The sequence below is a fragment of the Macadamia integrifolia genome, chromosome 3 (genome assembly GCF_013358625.1).
Source record: "Macadamia integrifolia cultivar HAES 741 chromosome 3, SCU_Mint_v3, whole genome shotgun sequence".
In the NCBI taxonomy this organism is placed as follows: domain Eukaryota; kingdom Viridiplantae; phylum Streptophyta; class Magnoliopsida; order Proteales; family Proteaceae; genus Macadamia; species Macadamia integrifolia.
In genome coordinates, this window is record NC_056559.1 from 4,838,631 (window position 1) to 4,861,824 (window position 23,194).

At 37.1% G+C, this 23,194-nt stretch overlaps 2 protein-coding genes across 3 annotated transcripts in view; one reads left to right on the plus strand and one right to left on the minus strand.

The window, feature by feature from the left end:
- The first annotated feature begins 2,800 nt into the window (after positions 1 to 2,800).
- LOC122074613 (AT-hook motif nuclear-localized protein 25-like) lies at positions 2,801 to 5,842 on the plus strand. Of its 2 annotated transcripts, none has more exons than XR_006139006.1 (2): positions 2,801 to 3,159; positions 5,826 to 5,842. XR_006139006.1 is itself a non-coding variant. In XM_042639515.1 (2 exons), exon 2 carries the CDS (start codon positions 3,399 to 3,401, stop codon positions 4,251 to 4,253), a length of 855 nt encoding a protein of 284 aa, XP_042495449.1. In that variant the 5' UTR covers positions 3,017 to 3,159; positions 3,339 to 3,398; the 3' UTR covers positions 4,254 to 4,704. The 2 variants fall into 2 exon arrangements, 1 of the variants encoding a protein (XP_042495449.1); XM_042639515.1 differs by lacking the exon at positions 5,826 to 5,842 and adding an exon at positions 3,339 to 4,704 and having other exon boundaries at positions 3,017 to 3,159.
- A 5,509-nt stretch (positions 5,843 to 11,351) lies between these two features.
- LOC122073961 (thioredoxin reductase 1, mitochondrial) overlaps positions 11,352 to 23,194 on the minus strand; it is a 20,604-nt gene continuing 8,761 nt past the window's right edge. The window contains exon 2 of the mRNA XM_042638703.1: positions 11,352 to 11,723. Within this exon, the coding sequence (XP_042494637.1) occupies positions 11,653 to 11,723 (71 nt within the window). The 3' untranslated portion in view covers positions 11,352 to 11,652. The remainder of the gene's footprint in view (positions 11,724 to 23,194) is intronic.

A 23,194-nucleotide genomic window follows, 5' to 3' on the forward strand; every position in this document is an offset into this window, starting at 1 on the left:
GTGGGGGTGGTTATAGTGGATGTAAAAAGCTTCTCTAAACACCTAAAATAGGGCGAAATTGAATGCAAACAAAACTGAATATGAAATCGGACAAAAATGAAAAATAAGCTTTTATCTAATTTTAATTTTTATATTACTATTTTTTTTTATAGATATTGAGGGAAAGTAGATGACAGCCAGGAGATCTCAAGTTAACTTTAATCTGAGACCTCCTGGTGAGCATGGGCTTTTTGTGCACCACAACTCACCGACTGAGCTAAACAGTTATTGAACTAAAATGATTGACACCTTTACATGTATGGAAACTAGGGTTAAGAGGAATTTTTGCTGATTTCTACAAGTTCTGGACCAATTCTAATTGATTCATTATAGAATTAGTTCAAATAAACCGTACAGATCTGGTTCTGATTCTTATTTTTAGACACCTATGCCAACGTGGAGGTCAATGAGAGAGGCACATGGGCATCAACAGAAGTGGATTTTTAGGTTGCACAAGAGTAGGGGCATCACTTCACCGCCCCCTATGTCTGAGCATAGGAGTGCATGACCAATGAATGTTCATTTCCCTAAATTAATAATATCTTTGTTATGTCCATTGATGATTTTTATAATTATTGTAAGAACATGATACAAATGTTGTTACAATTACCAAAGAATTTAAGACCATTAAAAAAGTACTTGGCAGGCAACTCTTATATAGGCAAAATTAAACAAAAAATTAATGCATAATAACAATTAAGAAAATATAATAGAAAATGAACCACAAGTAATCATGTATCATACATGCTCTAATTAAAACCAAGTATTAGTTTATGCTTGGAATATATGTAAAATTCTTAGGATTTTGACTCCTACTAGGCACACATTAGGCCACTCACACGGGGTGTTTAGTTTTTCACTGCTTTCAGTGAAAGTTGAATGGTTCTCATTCAACCCCAGTATGACCCCGATCGATGCAGTTGTGGGGTCAGTATAGGCCCGCGGGACTAGTCAGGCCAAAGGCCTGGATACCCGTCATTAGCAAAAAAAAAAAGTAAAATTCTTAGGATTGGTTCGCAATGAATTTATCGATTAATGCACGAATCCGAAGCAAATGTTAGCACTCAAATGATTACGATTACCTTTGGCACAAAATTCTTGCATCTATAATCATACATTATCTTCTAGGATGAAAACATATGAAAAATGAGATTAAAAAAAAGTCACCAAAGTTCAATTTATTCCAAGCAAACTATAATGGCATGGTCATTTCACTAAAGGGCACAATGAAAAAGCATCACTCAGAAGAGTTGTTTGGTAATAAGACTCCAAAATGTAGATGTTTCATGTGCTCCTACTTACATACCATAGTTATTTTCTAGGGCAAGTACTTTCTGGGTGAGACAAATGAGTGCTCACCCCCAAGACAGGCACAAGGGTCATTTTGCAACCCCATATATTTCACCCAGAAGACTGTGTTCCTATTTTTAATTGGCACATTCATATTAACATTTTGCATTGAGTTATGTATAGATTTTTATTCTATTTGTATTAAAAGAATTCTCATCTATTATTAGTTTTGAATTAGTTTGTTGAGAAACATAGTTTTACTAACCCGACAAAATTTTCATGAAATTTTTTATCTAACAAAAATATGCGATCTTTGCCACATGAACTATTGTTGATAATAGAAAATATATAAAATCACCTCATAACAACAAAGGTGTTAAATAAAAGGGGACAAATGGTAGTAAGGAACCCCTAACTTAAATAAATAATTGAAATAATTTGTCATATTTAATATTTTTAATAAATTTAAATTGAAGAAATCATAGATAATATGAAAAGAAAAAAAAATCCCCAACATATCCGAATAGATAGGAACTTTAATTATATTTTTTTTGGGTGGGGAACTATAGAGCTAATTGTTTATAAAAAAAAAATAATGTTTATGATATTGACTAATTGACTTATTTTAATGAAGACTTAAAATCTCCAAACATTATAAAATAATAAATATAAAAATGCAAATTAATTTGGTCTTTCTTCACAAAACACGAGGACATATAATTATAATACATCAAGTGAAGAGACATGGCCGAACAAAATGAATTCTTCTCGAACATAGAAAGATTTAGTTCATGGTATCGGACCAAGTAATGGTCATATTGTCCTCCTCTCTTTGAAACAAGGGGTGCTTTCGGTTTTGTCGGCGCTTCAAACAATTTTGTTTTGTTTTCTTCATATTACTATAACCCATCAATTAATAATTTGATATAAGGAACTATTGAACTCAATCACCTACTACCATTGCTCTTCAGTTTTCTGGTGAGATCTATCCTGTAAAGATACCCAAATTAGATCAATAATCGATTTCTAGTTTTAATCGTAAACCTAGCTAATTACTTACTTACAATAAAGTAAATCAATGGTTCAAACGATACAATATCAACAAGTATGAATTGTCCATTTTGCCACACCCAAATCGGTTATAAAAACATTGAGAGACAATAATACCCTTATGAATTTCTTGAAATAACAACTGTTACTCTTAACCCTAGAACTGTTATTGCATCATTAAAGGCTTCATTACGACAAATAAGTCAATATTACATACTAAGTCCCCCTTTTTTTTTTTTTGGGGGGGGGGGGTAAACGCTTACTAGTTAGTAATTAGTCACGTTTCGAGCTCTAAATTTTGTATTATTATATTCTTTTTTCTTTTTTTTTGGGTAAAATATTATTATATTCTTTTATACTATACTATATGGTAACATAGGACCCATAAACTATAGAATATGCCCATAATATATTTCTTTCTTCCCACATGCCAAACCCTCTTCCCTTGCAATTGCTTCTGTATTAACCCCTCTTTCCACCATTTCCTCTTCAAAACCCCATCTCTCTCTCTCTCTCCATTCAAAGCTCGATTTCAGACATTCAAACCCATAGATTTCCAGAAATATTTCATCCCTTGGATTTGATTTTCTTTTATTTCAGAGGAAAACAGATGGAATTGTTTCTTATATATGGTGAAGCAACAGTGATCAGAGCTCTTCTACTTTGGTCTCTATTGTTTTTCTTCTCAGAAACTTGTGCAAGCTCTGCTTCTTTATTGCAGTGAAAGATCTAAATCTAGGTTTTGGAGCCTTGGAGGAATACTTACTGGTCTGGAAACAGGTAGACATGATTTATCAGCTTTAGATTTTAAAGTTTTGGGGTTTTGGATTTCTGAAGTGAAATAGAAAACTGAAAGTATAAACTTGAAGTCTTACCTTATTTTCTCTTTGGATCTTAACTTCTTAGCTTCAGGGTTTTGGCTTTTCATGTAATTTTGTTTATTAATTCTTCCTTTGTAGAGAGAGAAAGAAAGAAAGCAAAAGCTGGCAAGCAAGTGGTGGGAGAGAATAGATGTGGCGATGGCGGGGTTGGAACCAGGCCCTCCTTCTCGCTACGTTCACCAGCTCCATAGACCAGACCTGCACTTACAAAGATCCTCAGACCCTCAAAACCAAACAGCTCAAATCTCAGATTCTAATGACTCCCCGGAGGATCAGAAACCGGACGACCCCAACACAGCCACCACTTCTTCCGGTGGAACAGGAGGCAGCTCCGCCAGTCGCCGGCCTCGAGGCCGTCCTCCGGGCTCAAAGAACAAGCCCAGACCTCCGATAATTGTCACCCGTGACAGCCCTAATGCACTCCGATCACATGTACTAGAAATCTCGGCGGGCGCCGACGTCGTTGAGTCTGTATCCAATTATGCAAGGCGGCGAGGGCGGGGGGTTAGTGTGCTCAGCGGCGGTGGATCAGTCGCCAATGTGACATTGCGGCAGCCTGCAGCTCCGGCAGGGAGCGTGGTAACTCTACATGGGCGGTTCGAGATACTATCTCTGTCTGGGACGGTTTTACCACCGCCGGCGCCGCCTGGAGCTGGTGGGCTAACAATATTTCTTGCGGGTGGACAGGGACAGGTCGTCGGAGGCAGTGTGGTTGGACCGTTGGTGGCCTCAGGTCCGGTGGTGTTGATGGCGGCTTCATTTTCTAATGCAGTGTTTGAGAGGCTACCGTTGGAGGAGGAGGAGGCGTCGCCAGCTTCAGGCGTCACAGGTGGTGGTGGAGTTGGACAATTGGGTGAGGGTGCAGCTGGTGGCGGTGGTAGCACCGGCGGCGGCGGTGTTCCTTTCTATAATTTGGGAAGTAACATGGCGAATTATCAGTTCCCTGGCGATGTTTTTGGTTGGAGTGGCAATGCTGCAAGGCCTCCATTTTAGTAGTGATGAGGTAGAAGAGGAATTTGAATTTCAAGAAGAAGGGATCAGCATAATAATAAGAAGAAGAAGATAATATAGATCTTGTATGATAAAATACTATGAACATCAAGGTCTTCTCAGCTATTTCATGAAGAAGAAGAATTCAATATTAGCCAAAATGATAATTTCATGGAGAATCTAACAATCAGATCAAGTTCTTCCACAGGCAGAAAGTTGGGTAATTTTCATGTACAAATCATTTTAGGGTTTTCTTTCTTCCTTTTTTTATTTCTCTTCTTTACCATGTTTACTGGTTTTGTTTGTAGATTTCTTCTAGGTTTAATGTGGAAATCTTTGAGCTTTACTGTTCCATCACTTATGTAGCAGTTCATCAACTCTTCCCTTCTCAATAACTTATCTGTTGCTTCTGAAGATTTTTAATGCTCAAATATATAAAATTATTTTGTGTCTATTTCTTTTACATTGAATAATGAAGTAGAATTATAACACCAATAATGTATGTGTTTCTAAGAAAACCTAGTAATGATGATTTGAACTGAGAAAATCTTAAGTTTTAGGTCACTGATCAGAGACTTCAGTTCCAACTACAGATATAGCTTAGTTTGCTTGTAGGCATGGATTCTTTATCTTTTTTTTCTCCCTTTAACTCAATTTTCTACTAATCCTAATGAGAAAAGTCACAGTGAAGAACCGTAAAAAGCCTGTTGTTCTCTCTCTTCCCTCAGTACACTCTAGTTCTGTTAACTGCAACTCTCTCTCTCTCTCTCTCTCTCTCTCTCTCTCTCTCTCTCTCTCTCTCTCTCTCTCTCTCTCTCACATTTTTACACACACACACACACACAAACACAACCTGCAACACTTACCAGTTTGCTGACCAAAATTTACAGCAGTAGAAAAAGAAAGAGTCTCCAGTCAGTCACCAAACGCAGATAAGTAACTCTTCAGGAAGCATTAAAATCAAGTCTGCAAGATTTCACCATCTGTTTCACTTCTTTGTTATTGAGATATGGAATTTATGCTGTAAAGCATTTCCACCCGCTTTGGATATAAAAGAAAAGGATAATACAACACCCCACTTCCCCAAAAACTGGAAGATTAATATATAGTCAAAAGAAGTGGCTTTTTTTCTTTGGAAGCAACTCCTTAATTTCTTTTTGTTTGTTCTTTTGTACACTTTCTCCACTTCATTATTCTAATTAGATCTAATTAACAAACTATTTTCAAGTATCATCAAACAAATCTCTTAACCCCAGAGGCCTTTAGCTTCTCCTATTCAATTAGTGAAAGAATTTGTTTCTTGGGCACGTTTTGAAGTTTCCTTCTTGTTTTGAAGATTTCTATGTTGAGAAATGGAAAGCACTAATTGAGTTCGCTTTTCCAGTCAAGATTGTTGAGAAAGCTTTATTGCCTAATTTGTGCATGCAAGCAAATACATAAAATAATAGAACATATCAAGCACCACATACATCAATCATTTATGCATGCATAAGTACTCTCCATGTGTGCATCTAATTGGTTTGAAATAGGTTGAGTTGTGTGGGTGAGGGAGGTTATGGTGTTGATGTGTTGGAGAGAGAGAGAGAGAGAGATTTCCATTCCAATCCACAGGAGATGGAGTTGCAATATGTTTTATTTGTTTGATGCTTAATTTCAATGAAGTAATTGAAAAAAAGCCAGAAGTGTTTCACAGGTATTTACATGAAATTACCATAAGCAGTGGATAACAGAGAATTTAGAAATTTGGACTTTACGAAAAGATTGATTTATAATTGTCTATTCAATGTTAATTCTACAACTCTGGAAAATCTGCAGCCTCTGCACAAATCTTTACAGTAACTTTGTTCTCCAGTGCTCTCTCTGACGACTATGTCTACTATGATGTTTTCATTTTGAACTAAGATTTATGGTTTAAGGTTATTTTATATATGGTTTTATGGAGTTTTGCATGTGGTTTAAGAGAAAAAAAAATTAATAGGCTCGAGGTTTTTCCACGACTTTGTAAAGTTTACAACAACAACAATACAGGCTTATCCCAAATAAATAGGGTCGGTTACATGGATCTTTGCCTTCCAATCAGTTCTATTCTTATACTTTTTTTTTTCTATTTTGGTAAATAGTTAGTTCTATTTGAGATCATACTTTATCCAATGTCTAAGTTATGTGTGCTTTTCCTCACCACTTCTCCTACGGTCCTTTTAGGTCTGCCCCCCTCTGTTAGTTATTTCAATCTGAATCAAATCTTTCACACACACACACACACAACAAAAGGAGAATCAAATCACTCATCCATACTAGAGCATCACCGACTTCCATTGAACATGATCATACCACGTCAAACTACTTTCTCATAGCTTATTATGTATCATAGCTACTCTCAAATCAACTCTAATATGATAATTTCTTACTTTATCTTCTTGATTTTATCACAAATCCATCTCAACATCCTAATCTCTACTACGTTGAATTTATCTACATGATTCTGAAAAGTTTAACTCTCCTAAATTTCATATGATTTAAAATTGCAAATTAATAGAGGTTTTTCACTGACTTTCATTGAAAGACGAAAAATATAGAGAGACAGAGAAAAAGAAAGAGATGTTTCAAAGTTGATGGTTGAGATTTAAGACCTCAATTCAATGGATACTAGCCCATCTGCCTTTAAAGATGTTTCTCCAAGCGTGCTAATCCATAATGGATGTCCAATAGAGATGTCAACAAAGAAAAATGGATAAATCTCATGATCACAACATTATTTTGAGAAGATCTGAGAGGATCTTAAAATAAAACAACGCATGACACAAATCATACAAACCACCACTTAGACGATTAAACAAAGGCATTTCAGCTGGTATAAGGTGAAAAGCTTTTAATTCACATTAAATTCCAAGTTGCACCTTTCAAAGAAAATAAGTAGTAATCCTAAAAGATAAAATAAAAATTAAGAGAAAAGGACGTTACCTGGTCACATGGCTTATGCGCTCAGATATAAAGGGAGTAAATAACGATCCCGTCATTAAGAAATATAAAATATCCACCCCTATTGATGCCTTTGTGCACCTCCTCATTGACCTTTAGTTAACTAGCCAAATGCTTCATACAAATGCTTCATTATATAGGCAATGATTAAAAAAGAAGTCTTTCCTTTATCTTTTATATTATCCTCTTATTCTCCTCTTTAGAACTTCTTTATTCTAACCAACATGATGATGTTTCATTAGACAATTAATATAATATGATCTTAATTTTGACTCAAATTTTTCTTTTATTTAGCTTGGCCTTTATTCTTACCAGGATTTTTTTTTTTTGGGTAACTAATGAGTAGCAAATCATGTCTATATGAAGGTATTAATGTTGGTCAAAATAAACCTTCGTGTGCTACATTAAATTCAAGTCTTAAAAAATTATTAGACTCTTAGTTATAGGATCCTAAAGTCTTATAGAATTGAGTTAATTCTTTGCAACCCCAAACTCTTCTTCTTTTTATTATATATATATATATATATATATATTTTGTGTGTATTGTTTAATTTGAACTTCGAACTCTATTAGATGTCTGCGACAAGAGAAAAGTTTAAGGAATGCTTTCTATCAGCCCTATAATTATTCTAAGTCACCATGTGCAATATAAATAGTTTCTTATGAGATCACTTAGTACTCTATTAATTTTAAATTATTCGTGCAGATATTATTTTGCTTATCCTTTTGCAATAAAAGAAATAAAATAATGCATGCTAATATTTTCTTTACCTTTGTTTTATATAGTTTCAAAATATTAAAATATTAGGTTAGTTTTCTATAAAATTATTCCCAAAACATAAAGGAATTAACTACAAGATGTATCATGATAGTTTTCCTTTTCTTTCGTAGGTATTATTTTAATTAGCTCCACCACACCCTATATCCCATCTACTTTAATCCCCAGGACCATATAGTTTAGGATATTGCCATTTAAGAAAATTCAAGGGATATTATGGTCATGTGCAATTGACACAATAGATATGGGGCTGATCACATGGATGAGGACACCATCTAAAGGATGGGAAATATCCTATGTAGATTGGATAGCACAATCAACGGTGGTTGTGAGGTGGAAGGATGCAGATTTGTACATGGTATCCCATGACAGGTTGGTGAGAATTGGGCTTTGAATTTGTATTTCTATACATGTAATTACAATTGTGTTATGACATATCTAGCCTTCTTAAGTGATTTAGGTAGGTTTATCCAATAAGTAACTATTTAAGCTTATGAAGGCAACTACAAGCATAGTCATTTGGAACCCTAGTAAGTTGTCCATCGGTGGAAGTTTTCTTCTGGAGGTCCTAATCATAGAACGCTGAATATATTGACTTCATCTGGACCAGTATGAACATGAGATCAGGTATGGGTCGAGGAAGGTGTTAGGCACCTTGGCCCACCAACTTAAACTAGTCTTAAGAATTACTTGGCATCTTTATATGATAATAAATATTTTTAATAAAGCAAACGTCAAATAAAACAATTTAAAATCTAAAACTTACTCTATCTAGCACAAATCTAAGTCTACTAAAATAGAAAAAATAAAAAATAACAAATTAACGCGTTCCATAATAAAGGTTAGTAGGCACAACATAATCATACTAAAAATATTAAAAGCATAAAAATAAATAAAATCCTAAGAGATTGTCACTAAGCACACAAAATCTCAAAAATATACAAAATTACAATAAAGTGCATAAAGAATATGAGAACATTATTAAAATGATTAAAGAAACACTAAATATCATGATTTTAGCATGATATGGCAGAGAGAAGAGCACTAATAAGATGTGGCAAAATGGCTTCATACATAGAAGGACAATGAGATTATTTCATACAAAAATGAGGAGGATAAGACGCAGAGCTTGCTAGCATACTTACAATGCTGGTGGCTCAAAATTTGTTTCCCAATTCTTAAATAAAAAGTATATGCAAAACTCCTGGCTAAATATATGCTGATTTTATTGTTTGCATGGGCTTGGGCTTCACATCTCGCTTAGCATGGCAAATATTTACGTAGTTCATAAAAATGGTACATAAATAATAGGACAAAAGAAGCATAAAAGTAGAGTGGCCCCTATGTCAAACACATGGGGGGCAACACGACCGCCTGCGTCTAATGAAAGTTGAAAATGACACCCTATTGATGCTTCAACACGTGCTATAATTGGTCTCCAAACAAGCACAGAAGCCACACTGGAATTAATCCAGTTATACCTAAACTACCAAATGACAATACCCAAATTCAATGACCAATCTGATTTTTCCACTTTTTTTTTCTAATAGGAAAAATGATACCTGAAAGGCAACATAACCCTTACGCCCCAGACACATAGAAGGAAAAATGACCACCTTACCCTCATGAAATATGGAATTCCAGCCACTATCAATGCTTCCACTTCCACTCCCATTGGAGCCACGCTGCCTTTTGAGGAGCCTTCTCCCTAAAAAATAATATATAATAGATGGGACTGTTTGGATAACATGATGTAGAGAAAATTCTTTACAATATGGATCGTACGATTGAGATAAAACAATGAAAGTGGATTTATAGCCTTTGTCCAATCTATCTAATAGTTGAAAGGGAAGACTTTTCCAACGTGAGACCCATGTAAGCATCTGTAATTTGGTTCAATTTATCAAGGGCAGAAAAAATTATTTTGTCAGGAAAAGAAGAGAGACAAACACATGGCCGCAGGCACACTCCCAAACAGGTTCCTAATCAAAATGTCAAATACTAAAAATAAATAAAAGATAAGATGGATAACTTTGATAGAGCAGAGCCCACATCTAGGAAGGGGTACGCGTAAAGTGTAAATGAATTTATGAAGTGATAAGCTAATCAATATGATGGATGATAAATGGCTGTGTCTCGGACTTCAGCATTGATGGAAAGCTGGAGCCTACAAAACCTTCCAGATTGTCCCCAAAAAAAAAATCCATGTAAAGATTGAGAAGCAGCTTCTCTATTTATAATATTACTGGCCCAACCGTAATCTACTAATAGATGTTGTATTAAATTTATATGAAAATAAAGTAAAAACTTGTCCTTGCAGGGTTGTAAGTTGGATATCTTTTAGGCTATCTTTGGTTATAAGAGGAATTAAAAGGAAAGGAAGTGAATTTTTTATACTTAAAAAAGAAATATATGTAATCATTACCAGTGTAATTTTGACATTAACTTCAAATTATTCTATCTTTAGTTATAAAATTTTACTTTAGTTTGCATCCAAGACCCTTTGCTATCATAATATGTAAAATAAAAATTACTTGTAAAATACATCATTACTAAATATGGTTAAAAAATTAAGTAGTTTATACAATCACGTGAGGTAATAATTATAAACATTTCTTTTTAAAGTATGAAAATTTCATTTTCCTTCCCTTTAAATTTTCATTGCAACCAAACGGAGCCTCAGGAAGGAAAAGAAAATAAGAAGAAAAAAAAAAAAAAAGAGTACATAATCATAGCCTTTTCTGCTAACCCGGAAGTCCAAGTTGTTTGAACCAGCCCACAATTAGAATAGGCCCTAGCTTTATATTTCCAGCCCAAAATGTTGTCTGGGCCGGATCCTTGCCTTTTCAAATTGACTGACATGGTTACGCTTAGAACTGTCACATTAGAGAAAGTGGAGTGAAGGTTGCACAATGCATTGCTCTTTGGAGAAGTGGAGAGAGAAAAAAGAAGAATATAAACATGAAATCGGCTTTCCGGCACATAATAAACATGCTTTCTTTACTACCAATTAATCATTCCCATTATCCGCATCAATGAATCAAAAAATCAAATTCCCCTCCCAAGAGATCCTCACTGACCGCAGTTATTGCAAAGTACACAGATTACAAAATCAATAATGTAATTAAACAAAGGGAAATAGTTTCTTTTGAATATCCGTTTCCAATCTCCAATCAACAATGGGTATATACCGAAACGAAGATTTCTTCTACATTATTCGTAAGAAGTGTGAGGACAAAAACTCAACAGTAAATACTTCATAGCTTGGCCAAAGAAAAAGTGCATCCATATCATGTTTGTGTTTATTAAAATAAAAGGCTGAGTAGCATGTCATGGGACTTCGATTCTTTCTACCAATAATTTCTTTTCGGTAAAATTCCATTAAATTAACTTCTTCAACCTGTATATATCATTTTTGAAGTATCAGGATACACGGAAAAGTGGTATCTAGATGCTTAATCAGAACATAGAAATACATATGGCAGAACAACAAAAAAAAAATAACAAGGGAAACACTACCAGAAATCATTTCTGATCTTGTGAAAACAGCAACTGAGATTGCAAACACATCCAAACTGAAAGCTTCTACAGACAAGAGGCATTTTTTTGTGAAGGCGTTTGTCTACTGGAGCAGCAGACAGATAGTCAATCACTCTTGCCCTCTTGAGAACCAATCTCTTGCAGGTAATGCTCTGCCTCCAATGCAGCCATGCATCCTGTATAAAATGAAAGCTTAAGATGTCAAGTCATCACAAAATAGAAGCTAATGAAACCCACTTTAGTAAATGCAGAATTTAGGTGGAGAATGTGCTATTACAAGTACCCTGATGCATATAGTTCTTAAGGCATCAGGGGAGGTAGAGAAATCAGATATTAAGGGGGCATTTAGCATGCAATCCTAGATTCTCAATCATGGATCATAATCCTGAATTGAGTATCCATGGTAAAGAGATAAGGATTCTGTTTGGACGTGCAACATCCTGGATTCCAATCCTGAACATATGAATTGAGATTTTGTTTAGTTACTCTTGGTAATTTTGCAATTAAAAGTTTCTTTTTTTCTTGGTCAAAAGCAATTTACAGATTATAAACCTTACTTATCATCTATCAACAACACAGCATAAAAAAATTAGGTTGGTTCATATATCCAACACTATCACCTCAACCGTGATTGGCCAATAATGATTACATAGGCCCCACTTGTACGATAAGACTCATTGATGACCTGGCCGGGAAAGTTAGAAATCATATATGACAGATTTCATTGAGAAAAATTTGTCATATTCTATGCAATGAATATACACTTTCCCAGACTCAAACTTATAACCAAGGCCCATTATAGAAATAATCATGTGACAATTAAAGGGAGAGAACAATTTGTCCTCTTCCTCCTCCCATAGCCTCCCTCAATATGTACTTTTAGATCATCTCATTATTCTACATGGCATAAGGGGCATGAATAACTAATAGAGTACATAAAATAGATCCCAAAAAAAATTCCCACTAGTAAATACATTCGCATTATAATACAAAAACAACTACTCAGCCTTATCCCAAACTAAATGGGTTCAGCTGCATGGATCCATGCACATACAAAAACAGTAGAAAATGGATGGAGCACCGCCACAAAAACAACTCAGTAAAACCCACTTAGATGGGGTCGGCTACATGGATCCTAACCCTCCAAACAGCTCTATCTGAGGTCATATTTGAGACAAGACCAAAACTATGTATGTCTTTCCTCATTACTTCTCCTAAAATCATGCCACTAGCTCTTTTTGATCCCTCAATCTGAATCAGGTCACTCCTCCTTACTAGTGCATCCCAAGGCCTTTGTTGGACATGGTCATGCCACCTCAAATGACTTTCTTGAAGCTTATCACTTATCAAAGAAACTCTCAAATCATCCCTAATATGGTCTTTCCTTACTTTATCCTTCCTAGTCTCTCTCCCTCTCTCCAATCTTCACCATATACTCCGTCTTAGTGGAACTAAAGTTACAAAATATATACTCCGTCTTCGTTCTACTTATCTTAAGCCTTCTTGATTCCAAGGTTGATCTCTATAATTCCAACTTAGCGTTATCCCTACTTTTGTCTCATCCACCAAAATAATATCGATAACAAAAAGCATATACCACGGAATCTCATCTTGATTTTTCTTAGTTAAATCATCCATGATTAGCACAAACAAGTAAAGACTTAAAGCTGATCCTTGATGTAACCCATTTGTGATTGGGAATTGACTACCTTGCTCTCCAGCATTTCTCACACTAGTCACTACATCCCCATACATATCTTTAATTATATCCGCATACTTACGTGACACCCTTCTGTTCTCTAGCACATGCCAGATTAATTCGCCATGGACCGTCTTTTCTAGGTCAATAAAGACCATATGGAGATTCTTCTTATAAAATTTATATCTTTCCATGAGCCTCCAGAGTAAGTAAATTGCTCATGTCATGGATCTACCTCGCATAAAACCAAATTGGTTCTCTGAGATAATAGTTTCTCTTCTTGGGTGGGACTCAATAACGCTTTCACATAATTTCACAATATGACTCATTAGTTTTAAGCCTATATTGCAGCTCTAAATGTCACTTTTATTTTTGTAGATCGGAATTACAATGCTTCTCCATTCACCAGCATTTATTTTGTACTCAGAATCTTCTTAAACAGCTTGGTTAACCAAGATACACCACATAATCCTAAGCTCTTCCACACTTCTATTGAGACCTCATATGGGCCTGGTGTTTTGCATACTTTCATCTTTTTTAAGGCTTCTTTAACTTGTGACACACTCACCTTTTGAATATATCCATGGTGTGTGGTGTCTTGACATATAATGCAATCATTCGGTGCATATTTGCTCGAAATGTCTCCATTTAGTAGGGCATTAAAATACTCTTCCCACCTCTTCATAATGTTCTCATCCTTTACTAGTACTCTACCATCATTACATTTAATGCAATCTAAATTGGTCGAAATCTCTACTCTTCCTTTCTCTCATTTTAACTATCTTATAGATAGCTTTTCTCCTTCCTTTTGTGCTCAAATGGTTATAGAGATCATCATACTTCTTTGCATGCCTTCCCCACAATCTTTTTAGCTTCATTTCTGGCAGACTTGTACCCTTTAAGATCTTCTACATCTTTGGTCCTTTGTCAAGCTTTCTTAGTCTTAATGGCTACTTAAGCCCCATCATCCGACCACCAAGTCTCCTTAGTTGGGTGGTGTTTTCCTTTTGATAAGGCATTAAAAAGTTATGAATAGAAAATTAAAACCAAAGGGGTTAGACTAGTACGAAATTAAAAGAAAGAAACAAAGGATCTCGCATATGAAGTTTTTTATGAAGATGACTCAAAAAACAATAGTGGCAGCAACAAAATTGAAGAAATAATGGGGGGAAGAAGAACATCGCCTTTGGAGAGTAAATCCGTTTCTACCAGATTAATATAAAGGGAAAAAAAACACTATGTATGCAAGAGAGGGATGCATACCTTGATCAGTGACAGAGGAGGTAATGTGATACTGATGCCTTAGATCAGTTACCGACACAACAGTATTGAAACAAAGTAGAGAGGTCCAAAATCAAGAGAAATTTAATAAAGTCAAATCAACAATCAGACCAGCAGTCCTACTGGTCGAGTGGTCCTCTATATGCCTAGGACAGTTGCTGCAAATATCAGCTAGATCTAAGGGTAGAATCTTCTTAACGGGTAATTTCTTGTGTGACTAGGAAACATCAAAATCACACCCAAACAGCAGCCAGCCTTTTGAATGATCAAATTTCAGGTTCAATACAATCAGTTACAAATACATCTCCTCCACTTTTGTACCCAAAAAAAAAAAAATACATCCCCACTACTGAAATCAGGATCAACAGAACCTTAAGGAACAGTTCTTGAATGCCCACAAAAATAGAAACTGATAAACTACAGCCCAGATTAAGACTGCAGAATGCAACCAATAAAATATAATCTGACAGCAGATAACAAATGAGACTACTGACCAATTAGTGTAGTGAAATTAAAATACTGATTAGACCTATAAATCCCTTATTTCCAAAAATCCTAGATAGAGGAGAACAGCTACATGGCAGGAGTGGTTCTTCTTCTTCGCAAGTTGCTGAGTAGGACTTGCTGTACTCTTAAATAATCAATAGTAAAAAGAAGAAAACAGAAGTGACCTGGGCTTCCCACTGCAAGGTTTGACTGGCTTCACCACCAATCAAGGCCTTGATTCACCACAGGACACTGCTTCACCACAGAGCCAAGAGAATAACAAATTCTGAAAATCAAGTGGGACAATAGAGCCCCATCCTTTTATTAAGTAGAAGCTTCCTCCCAACAAATAGGTAATTAAATAATAATAAAACAATTTAAAACATAATAGAATACCCCTTGATCGACATCCCCATTAGATAGTCTTTTCAAACTTAAACTCTATTAAAGAGAGAAGAATAAGATAAGATACTTAGTAATGTATCCCAACTGACCCACTGAACCTCTGGTTCAAAAATCTAACCAGAACTGACTTAAACAAACTTAAACAAAACAAAACTGTGTGCAACCAGAACCAGGCAACATTAAGCCTGGTTCTTCTTGGACTTCCTCTGCTGGTAGGTCTTCAATTCAGCATCAGAAGGCTGTCTCCTTCGTACTCTGTTCCAGGAGAATGTGACAAATGGGGCTTCATTTTCCATTTGCTTCTTTTATACTTTTTATATTAAATTAATGAAATTACCATAACACCCCTCAAATAATCGACTCGGACTTGTCCCAACTAAATTGGGTCAACTATATGGATCTTTCTCCAATTAACTCTATTCAAGTCATACTTATTAAAAGTCCTAGGCTATGTATATCTTTCCTCCTAGACTCCTTTTAGGCTTACCCCAGGCCCTTTAGTTCCTCCAATCTCATATCACCCTTAATGCCCCCCGGGGGGGGGGGGGTGTCTCGCTGGACGGGGAGGGAATTAGAGAGAGAAGGGGAAGAGAAGAGATTCTCCCAGAAGAAGGAAGGAGGGGGGGAAAGAAGGCAGCCACGCAGGCCTTTCACAACTTAATTCATTCTTTAAATTCATCAACTGTTTAATTCCTTAGTTACATGTCCAATATATAATAAAATAAAATTAAAAACCTTCTAATTAAAATAAAAAACTAGGATAGAAATAAAATCTCCTACACCTAGGCTAACAAAATAAAGAAACAAGTAAGGACTCAAATAGGAAACAAATATTCTCAAATAAAAATAAAATCCTAAATATTCTATTAAACTTGGAATCCAAATTAGTAACTTGGAACCCAAATTGGATCTGGGTCCTGGTCCGGGTTCTGGAGCAAGTTTGGGTCGATCCATCGGAGTGCTGCTGCATCAACTCCCCTGTTGTTTAGAAAAACTCATCCACGAGTTTTATAGACGGAGAGAATTAACACCACTCGATCAGCATCCTCGATCAATGGCTCCAAAGGGGTAAAGATCCAGCACACCTCGCGATCAACGGTCACGATCTTCTGATCGTCGTCAACAAATGATATGACTTTGATCGGAATTGGATGGTGGGGCTTCACAAATGAGATTGGGCCATCGATCAGTTCTTCAGAAACATCCTTCATCGGATCGTCCCGTTCATCTTCAACATCGACAACAAAACTTGATGTAATGGTCTCTAGATGGGGGCATGGTTCTCGAGGTGGCATCACGCTGTCATGAGTAACGTGACCTTGTTGTCCACCAGGTTTCTGAATACATGACCTTAGGGCATCAAGCCTTGCGTAAATGTCCTGGAAGGTAGCAGCTTGTGCTTCCTGTACAGCCAGGTTAGCTTGGAGGGTTCTTAAGATTTCTTTGCTCTGTTGAAGCAACCGAGCCCACGATTCAGATGAGGGGCTGGTGTAAGCAACCATTGGAATAAACAAGTTTACAGGAAATTTACTCTGGGTCTCACACAAAAAAGACACCAACTCCAATAATCAAGTGGGTGGCAAAATTGTAAATATAGAGGGTCTTTTTTTTTTTTTTTTTGTTCAAGGATGACAGAATTGTAAATATGTAGGAGTCCTTAAGTGAGTGGCAGGGATGTAATATTGAAAATCTAACTCACAAGCAAGGTATGGGTAAAGGGTAATCTTAAGAAACAAATTTAAGAGGATAACTTAAAGATTAGAACAAAGGAGGGGGCAATTATGGTGAATCAGAAGAATGAAAGAAGAAATAACAATCAATGGGGATTTGGCTGAGATACCGCAATCTGACAAAAAGGGTTTCTTTTGAGACTTGCGATGAAAACAGAGGTAGTCGTTGAAGGAGGAGGAACTAGGAAGACGTCTCGATGAGCAACTGGTGGGATTGCGACAGAGGAGGTGCTATTGTGGGGTTGCAAATTTGAAGATGACTGTAGCGAGAGCTTCGAAACAGGTAGAGTCTCACCTCTCACTCTCTTCGACTTCTCTGATCCTTCTTCTTTCTTTTGCTCTCTTTCTTCTCTTCTTCTTCTGTATTCTGATTCTTCCTTCTTTGTCTTTTTTTCTTTCTTTCTTTCTTTTTCTTTTTTTTTTTTTTTTGGTTGTCGGAACCCTAAAAGGGCTCAACTGCAAGAACTTACTTGGGAGAGAGAAGGGCGGTGAGACCAGGGGAATCGATTCCGTACAGGGAAGACAGAATCGTTTTTTTTTTTTTTTTTATTGTTGTTCTCAGTCTCTATAGAAACCAAAACTAAGAAGGGGAAGAAGATAATGATGGAGGAGATAGGGAAGGAGATGGATCCTTCGGCTCTGATACTAGATAATGCGCGGGGGGTTGTCTCGTTGGACAAGGAGGGAATTAGAGAGAGAAGGGGAAGAGGAGATTCTCCAAGAAGAAGGAAGGAGGGGGTGGAAGAAGGCAGCCACGTAGGCCTTTCACAACTTAATTCATTCTTCAAATTCATCAACTGTTTAATTCCTTGGTTACATGTCCAATATATAATAAAATAAAATTAAAAACCTTCTAATTAAAATCAAAAACTAAGATAGAAATAAAATCTCTTACACCTAAGCTAACAAAATAAAGAAACAACTAAGGGCTTAAATAGGAAACAAATATTCTCAAATAAAAATAAAATCCTAAATATTCTATTAAACTTGGAATCCAAATTAGTAACTTGGAACCCAAATTGGATATGGGTCTTGGTCTGGGTTCTGGAGCAGGCTTGGGTCGATCCATCGAAGTGCTGCTGCATCACCCCTCCTAACTGGAGGAGCATTCAAAGGCCTTTGTTGCACATCCATACCACATCAAACAACTCTCTCAACTTATCATGTATTAGAGCAACTCCTAAATTAGCTCTCCAATTTGTCATTTTTTAATTTAATCTTTTCTAGTTTTACTGTTCATCCATCTCAACATCATCATAATACCCCTCAAATATTGAGTATAATCCACATGCTAATTAACCGCTTAGTGCAATTTTTTTAGGATTGGATCTGCCAAATCGAATCCTGTATTTGGGATTAAGCCATTGAATGCAATTCCAATCCTAGGTGATTTTGCAATCTAAATCCCAAGATTTCAATCCTGGATTGGGCACCAAACACACCCCCAAATTTTAAAGATAGAAAATGGTCTGCAACAGCATGGCCATTCATGAGGTGGATTGATTATGCCTATAGATACTATCACTACTCTTCAACAAACAATTCCTCTCAATGTTGAGAAAGAAAAAGACAGGAAACATATGTTCATGATCAGTAGGAGCTCTCCCTATCCTCCTTGCATCCTAGAAGAGTTGCAAGACCTCCTGATGCTGCAAACACATCCTAGTAGAGTTGAGTTTCATCCCTTATCAATTCTATCTCTATCCATTTCATTATATTTTCAGCAATCTGTCATGGTTCGCGCACTAACTTCATGAGCCATTTCGAGTACCCTACAATGTTTTTTTGAGAAAACATTGTCATCAAAGTTGTAGGGCCGTGAGTCCTTGTTCAGTATGCTTTGGAATCAGGTATCTTAATGGTAAAAGCTGAGATTTTAGGATGTAATTTACCTATAAAGGCCACCATAGTTAGCTTGTAAGGCAGTGAATTTTGAATGAAGATTGTTTAGTGCATTTCTCTAGAACCTTGAAGAGTTCATCTTTGAAACCTAGAAGGGTTTCACTCTTTCCTCGAAGAGTAAGACCTTATCCTCTTGCATCCTAGAAGTGTTACAAGACCCCTGATGCTGCAAACACATCCTAGAAAAGTTAAGTTTCAGACATTATCAATTCTATGTCCATCTATTTCATCTTATTTTCCGAACTCTGACTTGAATCTTGTACTAACTTCATCGTGGTAGCTTGCCTAACCATCCTCATTGTAGGATGAGCCCTGTTGAGTGTGAGGAACTGTAGAGACAAATTCAGGAGTTGTTAGATAGAGGGTTTATCAGAGACAATATGAGCCTATATGCTGTCCCTGCATTGTTAACAATGAAAAAGGATGGAAGCTGGAGGATGTGTGTTGACATCAAGGCAATTAAGAAGGTCCCAGTGAAGTACATGTTGGATCAACTAACTGGTGCAAAGGTATTCTAGAAGCTTGATTTGAAGTCAGGCAACCATCTGATTCATATCAGGGCGGGGAATGAATGGAAGACAACCTTCAAAACCCGAGATTGACTTTACGAGTGGCTTGTGATGCGTTTCCAATGCTCCAAGTATGCTTATGAGGGCCATAAACCATGTCATTCAACCTTTTCATTAGCAGATGTGTCGTTGTGTATTTTAACGATATACTTATTTATAGTACTGACCATAATATTCACCTTATGCACTCGCAAGATGCTATGTCTACTTTGTGCAGGGAAAAGCCATTTGCAACCATGAAAAAGTGCATTTTAGCAGCCGATCATGTGCTTTTTCATGGTTATGAGGTCTCTATCAATGGTATTTCAGTTGACCGGTGATGCAGAAATAAAGACTTACCAGTGTAGGAAGTCCAAGAAGGATCAGGCCTATCGAGGCCCAGTTCTATTTTAACAGGTTGAGTCCTTTGTTTTAATTTAAGTTGTTTTGTTTTCTTTTAAGTGTCTTAAGTCCCAGTTGAACCGGTGGCCTAATTGCCCAATCTAAGTGTCATAGTCTTGTTGGCATGCTTGAAGGCATAGGTATTGGCATAGCCACAATGCTGTACTTTCTTATCAAACAATCAAGGTCGACCAAGAAGGATATAGCACACCTTCAGAGGGAGGACATCACATTGGACTGTATCCTTAAATCCACCAATAGAATATGTGACCAAGCACTTATCTGTGATTTTGAGATTAGTGTTGTTCACCCAAGCAACCTTGTAAGGATTAGGATGTGGTTCTGTATTCAATCCCAGCTTACGAATAGCGTTTTCAGAGACCATTAGTGCAACTGCCTCCATCAATGACCAAGGTTAGCAACTGATCATTGCACTTCACACGAGTCTGAAAAATATTACTGTGGCGCCAATCTTCATTTTCAGTGGCCTTCTGAGTGGTCAACACATGACGAATGACATAAAAAGGATGTTGGTCCTCGTCACTGAGAGTGTCATTGACTTCACCTGTTGCACGCTCTTCTCTTAAATCAACTGTGTCAAAACCAAGTTGCTCTTCGGGAATATATGGTATAGGAGAATCCTTATCAATAAAAGCAACCAAACGGCTGGGACATTGAGCACTGATATGTCCAAATCCATGGCATGAGTAGCGCCGAACTGTAAATTTTGAAGAATCAGAAGGTTTATCTGAGCCACACCGAGGGGGTGAGTATGAGCGAGTAGGCCGTGAAGATGACATTTCAAAGACATGTCGAGGTGGAGAATACGGCCGACTAGGTCGTGAAGAGGCCATAAATGTAGCACTAGCCTGTGGTTTGCTAGATGACCTCTCTTGGGTTGGAGACTGTTGCCAAACGGAACTAGTACCTCAAGAAAAAGTATCTGCAAAATTTTTCCGATTGTATGGGCGTTTCAGACTTTCCTCAACGTGATATGCTACTTGTACGGCGTCTTCCATGGTAGGTAGTCGACTAGATGCAAGGTAGCACTAAGTTGAGGGTGCACACCATTGCGAAATTAGGCCACTAAGACTTCTTCATCCCACTCAAAGTCAGAACGAGTGGCCAAATAATAAAATCTAGCAACATACTCTTCAACGGTCAAATTCTCTTGTTTCAACTGTGCAAACCTGAGATGCATGCGTTGCTTGTAATCAGAAGGCAAGAATCGCCGATTTATGACTTCATACATTTCAGCCCAAGTAGTGACCAAACCAATGCCTCGGGTTCGGTTCTGTTGTTGTTGCTTGATCCACCAGACTCGAGCCGTGCCTTTCAGTTTGACCTCTGCAAATAGGATCTTTCGAGCCTCAGTCAACCCGTACCATCTGAAGAATGTATCTAAACTGTGAATCCAGTCAAGGTACAATTCTGGGTTATTATCTCCATAAAAATCAAGGACATCCAGTTTTGCTACTCTTTCTGCTCCATCATCATGTCTACCAGTCCCATATGGTGGTGGAGGTGGTGGCGGTGGTGTATGATGTGGTGGTGGCGGTAGTGTTACTGGCGGATCCTGTGGAGTGGTGTTGGAAGAATCCCCAGATTGAATGGGACTCTTTCCTTTATCTGCTGCCACCAAACGATCAATAGAAACTTGCATAGATTCCACCATTGTTTTTAGGGACGTGACCATGTTAGTGAGAGCATCAAATTTTGTATCAGTTTCTCCCTTATAAGAATTCAACTGCTGAACAACTTCACTATTGGCAACCATGGTGATGATTAACAAAATAGCACTCAAGAATATATGGTAGAATAGGAAATAACTCTTTTTTTTTTTTTTTTTTTTTGGGAAGGGCAGAATTGCAATTACTTGAGATTCAAGTAAACCACAAAGGGGTGTATCACATATGGGCAGGGGTCCAATTGTAAATAAGAAAAGAATGAGGGATAGAAGGAATTAATAGATAAAAAAGGGGTAATTCTGGAAAATCAGAAGAATTAAGGGAAGAAAAAAAAACAAAAAGAAATCGTGTGGAAGAAAAAAGGTTACTGCTGGCCGACTGAAGGGGCAGTAAGGAGGAAGGAGAAAGAGAGATCCAGGTGACCGACCGGGATCCTGTGAGGTGGCCGACTGAAATGGTGTTGGCTACGGCAAGTAGAGGCGGAAACCAGGGATCGCCGACTCCAACAATGGATCGTGACTTACATGGGGTTGTGATCAGCGGTGGTGACTTCAATCAACTGCGGGGACTTCGCAATGACAAAGGTTGACGTGCAGCGGGAGGCGAGAAACTGGGAACTAGGTATGTGATGCAGATTTATCACCAAAATGGACTTGTTTTCTTAGGAATAAGCCTATGGTTGGGTTGTATGCATGTTGGGCCTTTAGTCCAAGGGTTTTTTAGTGTAATAGGCCACTTTAATAGTTTAATGAGCCTAAACCATGGGTAATAGGTACGCATATGGGATCAGTTACTCTGGTTTACATGTTTTGGTCTAATAGTGGTTTGGTTCATTAGTTGAACCAGTCATGGGTTCAATAAGTATTTAGAAGGTGCTTTTACTTTTACTTTTTACTTTTGTAAGTAATGGTGGGTGAAGACTTTCCCATACCAACTTTAAGAGGTGATGATTTTTCCACCTTTGGTAGTTGGTAGGTGAAGACTTTTCCACCTTTGGTAGTTGGGGGGATGAAGATTTTTCCACCTTTGGTAGTTGGGGGGATGAAGATTTTTCCACCTTTGGTAGTTGGGGGATGAAGACTTTTCCACCTTTGGTAGGTGGGGGATGAAGATTTTTCCACTTTTGGTAGTTGGTAGGTGAAGGCTCTTTCAACTTTAGTAGTTGGAAGGTGAATACTTTCCTACCCCAACTTTAATAAGTGAAGACTTTCTACTATTGTTAGTTGGAAGTTGGGTATGTGATGTTTTGTTGAGTTGGTCCTATAAATAGGGATCAATTGTAAGCATTCAAGGAAAACTCAGAATTTGAAATCAAAGTTTGCTTATGCAACTCTCTTCTTGTGTTTGATCAAGAATCTCTTGTGTTTGATCAAGAAATCCCTTGTGTTTGATCAAGGTAGGTTGGTGTTTGATCCAGTCGATCCACCTTGCGGTGTGAAGCCCGGGTGTTATATTATTGTTTATTGTTCCATCTTTTTCATCTTTCAACAAGTTTTAGCAATATCC